At 40.0% G+C, this 7,061-nt stretch overlaps 1 protein-coding gene across 2 annotated transcripts in view; it reads left to right on the top strand.

Moving 5' to 3' along the window:
* The window catches only part of Negr1 (neuronal growth regulator 1), a 718,441-nt gene that overhangs the window by 587,612 nt on the left and 123,768 nt on the right, over positions 1-7,061 (top strand). The window contains exon 7 of one of the 2 annotated variants that reach the window (XM_021195963.1): positions 1,390-2,323. The exons of the other annotated variant lie outside the window; for it this stretch is intronic. Within the exon in view, the coding sequence (XP_021051622.1) occupies positions 1,390-1,457 (68 nt within the window). The 3' untranslated portion in view covers positions 1,458-2,323. Of the gene's footprint in view, positions 1-1,389; positions 2,324-7,061 lie in introns of those variants that run through there. 2 annotated transcript variants of the gene reach the window in all.

Consider the following 7,061-nt stretch of genomic DNA (forward strand, 5'->3'; position numbering starts at 1 on the left):
ACACACACACACACACACACACAAAACACTGTAACAGTGAAGCTTGCCAAAATGCCAGAAGTTTCAAAAGATTTGATTTGAAAATTTCTGCTCTAGAACAAAGTCTTGCTCTGAAGACTGAAGGAGATGAACCTGAGCTCACACATGAGCACCTGAAGCCTGTCCACTCTCCAAGCTGAACATCTAAAGCTTTGAGTTAAGCAGATTTGAACTGGAGGATTTTGGAATGTTCTATCCATCTTTAAGGCTTAGGCATCTCACTTTTAAAAGAGGAAAGACGTTTGCTTTTTATGGCAGATTCTAAAGTTAAATAGAACAGGGCTGAGACATGGCTCAGTTGGTTAAATGTTTTATGGGTAAACATGAGGATCCAAGGAAGACACCTAAAGTCAACCTTTGACCTCCACAAACAAGCACATACATGCATATGTACTCCTGTGTGCATGTGTGCAAGTGTGGATATTCACACACAGCATATACATGCACAAAAATAAATAATAGAAATAAATGGAATGTGCATGATAGCCCACACACTGCCTATCAGGTGAAATATCCACCTCCTTTTCTATCTTCTGTTATAAATTATATAAATGTGGAAGGAAAAACACAATTAGACTCTGCATAACTGAATGGCTATAACTTTGTTTCTCTGGGTATCCAAGCAAACAAGCTGGTTCTTTTCTTCATTTTTTAATGCACCAATGAATATCATTAAGATACCATCCTTATTAGAAATATTAATTAAATCAGCCATGCACATAAGCATTCACTTGTAATGAGAGGAGGGAGTGGGCAGGTTGATTAGAGAGGCTGTAGGAGATTAATTACCCTCAGTTGTCTTTCTCCTGGGTTAAGAGGCAGTTTGACAAGTGCATTTCAATCTGTTCTAAAGAGCACAAGCTGCCCAGAGATGACCAAGGGTCAGGAGAAGGAGGGAGAAGGAACTTTGACACTTGCCACCGTCATTGATGAGCCTTGAAAGGCCATAAGCTTATGGAAATTAAATACCATAAACAATTAAAACTTACCCATACCACATACCAGACTTCAGAGGTCCATTATTGAGATCATTGAGATTCTGCTCTAAATTGAAGATATCTTTATGCCTCTGTGGTCTCAGTCTCCTCACCCATACAATGAGAAGACTAGAGGAACCTCCACATCCATCAGTTGTAGTGCTCTAAGGTCCTAAGAACACTGGTCTTGAGAAAGAGTAGAATGTGTTGCTTATTTTAAAGATGTATTTCTACTAACATTTTCTCTCCTACTTTTATCAGTGAGCTCAAAATTATTTTTATTGGTTGAAAACATTTTACATTTCAGTGTGCTAGATTTCGTGGTGAGTTTCAGGATTAGTAGAGCAGCTTCAGTGTTAGCCTCACTTTCCAGAGAGTTCCATTCCCTGGCAAGTTTTCTTCATATTGAGAGTTTCCTTTCTGCTGGCCTACATCCTCTAAAAAGATCTTTTGGTCTTCTATGTTGTCTTACACAGCCCTAATCTTTCAATAAATGAGACCCAAATGCAGCCCGGGAGCATGAAGACTGGAACTGTGAGTCTTCACAGAATAAAACCATGATAGCATTTGGGTTCACAGTCAATGGATGACCAGACCCTTAGCATGGCCAAGCATTTCCATGCCTCCTTCTGGAGCATACTGCCATATTCTTCTTGTTGTTATTTCTGAGAGATCTTCGAGTCCTCCCATCTACTATGCACCATGTTCCCTGCAGCTGTGACCATATTGGAAGCATGATCACATGACTATGGCAGCAGGCAGCACACAACCTTGCCTACCAGGGCCTCTGTGCTTTCATTTCTTTCTCTGAGAAATGGAAATGTAACCGCCTTATTAAGAGACCCAGCCATATAAGTAAACAAAAGCATTGTGCGGCTGTAACCAAACTCCCTCTTTACTTAGTATAAGGCATAATTATTAGACATTCCTCAAAAAGGTAGAGTGAAGTGAAATTGATTACAGTTTTTTCTTCCTTTAGACTATTGTAATTTCCAAGTAAAGAAGGGGAAAGTATGGCAGGGATGGTTCATCCACAGGGCATACTTTCTCCAAAGCACTGAGAATTCAGTTGTGGTACCTAGAGCGGCTAGGGTGATAGCTGGAGAACCCTGCTCCTCAGAGAGTCTATCCAGCCTAGGTGGAGCTTCCATATCCAAAAGCGTGCAACTGGGATTTTTCTACAGACACACAAGTTAGCTATCTTCTCATGTGTACTTCAGTGAGATATGATACATTAAACAAGAAATGTTATTTTATCTATGCTATGGCCAACATTTATATAGCTTGGATTTTTTCCAATTTTACCTATGAAAGAAAAAAGAAAAAGCAAGCTTCAATGTTCAACAGTTTTAAGACAAAGAAGCAACCAAGTTCCAGGTTCAGAGACATGGATTTATATCACTTCATACTCTTCCTTCCTTTGATTTTGTTAAAGACCCAATCCAATTAGCACACATGTGGAACTGCCTAATTAGTGAGGCAGATGAGCTTCTTGCCAGAGCCAAGCAGGTTGCTGTCAGACACTTCGAAGGAATTACAGTTTTCTAAAATTTTCTAAAACTTTTTAAAGAACTAACAGCATATTTCTCAGAAACTGGCGTGAATGTGGTCGATGCTTCAGGAACCAGCAGCTATAACTGCGGTGACATTTGTGTTTTCTCTCTCTAAAACTCATGATCCTGTAAAAGTGTTGCAGCATGTGGATGGATGTGTGTTGTGTGATGTACAAAATCTGCAGTCTCGGGGTGAAGAGACGCTCAGCTATTGTCAAGAGTGTTGCTGGTTCTAAAGAAGACTTTGGTTCCCAGCATCAACATGGTACAGTCACAGCAACCTGCAGCTCCAGCTCCAGAGGGTCCACTGACCTCTTCTGGCCATACACATGACACATGTGAGCACACACGCACACACACACACACACACACACACACACACACACACAAACAAACAAAACAAAACAAAAAGAAACCAGATTAATCTTAATCTGTGCTCACATTCACTGCACTGCTTTTATCTGAGTCAACATAAATTTGGCTTGCCAAATTTTTAGGAGACATGAACAATAGTTTATATACTTCAGTTATCTGAAAATAAATTGAACGGGGTTTATTTCACTTTAGTCAGCAGGGCATCTGCTGGTCCTCCTCTCAGACAGTGTTAAGGAGAACCATCTGTCAGCTACCCCTGAAGAAACAGGATCGCTTTACCATAATCAATGCCTATCAGTGTGGGTTACCCTCAGGAGACTTCCCCAAGACTTTCTCTTCTTTGAAAGATCCCTTCATTCTTTCCTTCCTTTATTTTTTGTTGTTTAAAATTACTAAACAAACAAACAAACAAACAAAAATGGGTGACATTCTGATACCTTTAATAAAAACTCCATCTATTTTGTTTCTGTTTGTTTGTTTCTTCATTTTGGTACTTTTTGGATCTTTCCCATTGTTTGGCTTTTTCTCATTTTCCTTCAACTGCAAGATTCAATCAACTCCAAAGAAGACAGGCTGTTAGACAGCTGCCTCTGTAACCAGAAGAATAGATTTGGGGCAGAACCAAACAGCCTCAGAATAGGCAAGCTCAAAATTGCTTTTGAAAGCTTCATCACTGAAAATGTAATTAAACTTGACTTACCTCAAATTGATTTAAGTTACAGCCTCAGGGCCAACCTTTGACCAGGGAGCTTTACACCTGCATTGATCCCCACATGCAATGGAATTACCCAAGCAATCCACGCATTTCCACAGGGTAAGCCCTGGAGTGCAAATGGCCAATTTGAGTAGTGACTAGGTTTTATTTCAAATGTGTTAGAAGACTTTTCTCATAAGTTCATGGGGGGAAATCAGGATTGCTTTCAAAAATATTCTCTTAGTCACAAAATTGATTGCCCAAAGGGTATTTTGTTTGCCATATTTTTTAAAGTTTGTTTTGACTGTATAAAACTTTTCTTCCCCTAAGAATCCTTTTTGATTTTGAGAAGATGACTTCTAGTCCTTCTGAGTGTGTGCCAAAATCTAGGAGGAGAAAGATTTCTGGGAAAATAAGACAGTGTGACTATTACCCAAGTGGAGATGCTATAGCACAAGAAGCAGAATACAGTTGTTTTTACTATGATAGAAGCAAGCTAATCTCCCATGAGTCTCTGAAGAATTGTATACCATGACAACACTCCACTCACTTCCTTTCCAATTATCACAATGAACAGTCACTTATACTCTTTGAAAGCAAAACAAACTGGTATTATGCATTTCAATGTCTCAGGGCTGTGTCCTTTGTTTTGTGTGTAGTTGCATGTGACTAGTCTCCTCATATTTATTACATTTTCATGTAAACCATCTTTACATAGTTACCGTGTATACTTGTAATTGGGAGAGAGATTCAGTGGTGGTACAACTTGCCAAATTTTCTCTATATTTTGATTCAGGCTTCTGAAATAACATTTTATATATCCATTGATCTGTTTGGAAATATTTAGTGAAAATAATGTGTATATCAGCATTCAAAATTATAATAAGATACACAGTTCTCTCTATTGAAAAAGCAACATAGCCAATGATTTCCCCAAGACACTGGCCCCAGAGGCACATATATGCAAACAGTTGAGGATCTTAGTATAACCACAATGTAACATGTGAAACACTAATTTGACTATGAGAGGAGTTCTAACAGGAATGTGGGCTGGCAATTTTGTTCAAAGTAGCAAATCAGAATGAGTATGTATACACTCCTTACTGACTGAAAGGATAGTTTTAAATAATAAGACTAGGCCTGATTTGTACTTCCCAAGGTGATAGCTACAGAGTCAACACAGTTCTTAAAGTTACTTACTTACTTACTTACTTACTTACTTACTTACTTACTTGTTGCAGGAAATATTAAAAATCTACTCTCTGGCCCCACTACCTTGCTGCCTCCATGGCTATCCCAATGCAGTAACCGCCCATCTCCCTATTCATTCGTTCTCTTACTGTGGATCCTGCTCACATTCCCAGCCATCCACCCCCTGTGGTTAGAGGTCACAAATCCCAATAACCCAGTAAAATCAAAACTCTAGAGACTTGTAATTTATCAGTCAGATTTATATTAGTAAATTTTCAACACACAAAATGCCCTCACAATGAACTCAAAACTCAGTTGAAGTAAACACAAGCTACACAGCAAGATGGGGCAAATGCACCCCACTTAATATTTAATCATCTATCTAAGAAATCCCCAATACTTGTGGTTCCCAGGACCATGTGGTTTTGTCACCTCTTCCTCTCCTATAAGTTCTATCTTATTTCTTTCTCTCCTACCCTTCTTCTCTTCTCTTCTCTTCTCTCTCTCTCTCTCTCTCTCTCTCTCTCTCTCTCTCTCTCTCTCTCTCTCCTTGTCTCTAAAATTCTCAGCCCTCCTTTCTTTCCCACTGTCTAATCACAGGCTTCTTGTTGTATTAATATTGAAATTAACGGGGGGCAATTTCTGCTACACTTACTTTAGTTAGTTAATTAGTTAGTTAGTTAGTTAGTGTGTGTGTGTAAAGGTGTAAAGGGCATGCATGGCATAGCACGAATGTGGAGTTCAGAGGATAATCCGCAGCAGTGATACTCTCCTTACACCATTCAAATCTCAGGCCCTCAGGCCTGGAAGCAACATTTTTATCCATGGGGCCTTCTTGCTACCATTCTCTCTATCACTGTTGGGGTAAAAAGGAATTATTTTGAATTCTTAAATTGGGTATGATGTATGAAGTAAGTTTCTGCATACCACTGTCTACTTCAGTGACTGTAATAGAAATCAGAGGCATGCTGAGATGCAATGGTGGGTTGACACACAATGTGAGGACATGAACTCAGATACCTGATAGCTATGTAAAAAGCCATGTGCCTATAACCCCGGCCCTGCAGGGGTACAGAGACAAGGATTTTTTCAACTTGTTGGCTTGCAGCTCTGATGCAGGTTCAGAGAAAGACCATGTCTCATTGGAATGAAAGCAGAATGATAGGACATCCTACAATGGCCTCCACACATGAACCCGTAGGTGTGCATAATGCACACATACATGTACCCTACCCCCTACAACACACACACACACACACACACACACACACACACACACTAAAGGTTCCACTATACAAACTTTATACTCTGGCAAGGTATGTACACTTTCTTATTTTTGACTTCCCATCTGTAAGATGGACTTTGTTAAAGACCACATGGAATTGGAAAAATGCCATAAAGAGCTATAGGAAATTTCTGTCATATAGTAGGAATTTATACACAAGTAGCCTTTCCCCTCCTGACATACTTCAGACTTTCAACTCATGGAGCCCATTACCTCCTTGGCTCTATTCTGAGCTTGTGATGATGTAACTTAGCATCTCTGATCCCCGTGGCAACCCTGATGCTGTAAACTGGGGCTGCCTCAGTGTGGTGGTGCTACCTCATGTTGTCCAGTTGTTCATGTATTCATGTAATATGAAGAACTTTCCTTCCTCATGACTGGCGCTGTCACCGGCCCTCACCCCACACCAGGCTTCAAGCTGCTTCTATCTACTTCTACCTTTTGCAAACTTGAAATTTTATTACCTTGAGCTGATAAATATCATGTGTGCTTATAGGATACCATGAAATATTTTGATACATGTACGATGGTTCAGTTGAGTTAAGCATATTTGTCTCCCCAGTCTCACATTGCCACCATAGTGGAAACTTGGAGCTGCTTTGCCCTAGTGTCCTGTAATAGGCCTTGTCCCATGGTCCACTGTAACTTAGATCCCCTGATGGAATTCTATGCTGCCGACGACTTCTGCAGGTCTCTGTGTAGGTCTTGATGACCTACATGCACGTGGGCACAGATCACAGATTCTGCCTTTTATATGGTGGGATAGTATTCTGTTGTAAGTATGAAACACATTTATCAGTTACTGGACATTTTTACTCACTTCTTTGCTGTAGGGGATAAGATAAAGCAGCTGTCACCGCACACAATAATAGTGGGAGATTTCAACACCCCACTCTCACCAATGGACAGATCCTGGAAACAGAAACTAAACAGAGACACATGGACAC

Source organism: Mus pahari, chromosome 4 (genome assembly GCF_900095145.1).
Source record: "Mus pahari chromosome 4, PAHARI_EIJ_v1.1, whole genome shotgun sequence".
Taxonomy (NCBI): domain Eukaryota; kingdom Metazoa; phylum Chordata; class Mammalia; order Rodentia; family Muridae; genus Mus; species Mus pahari.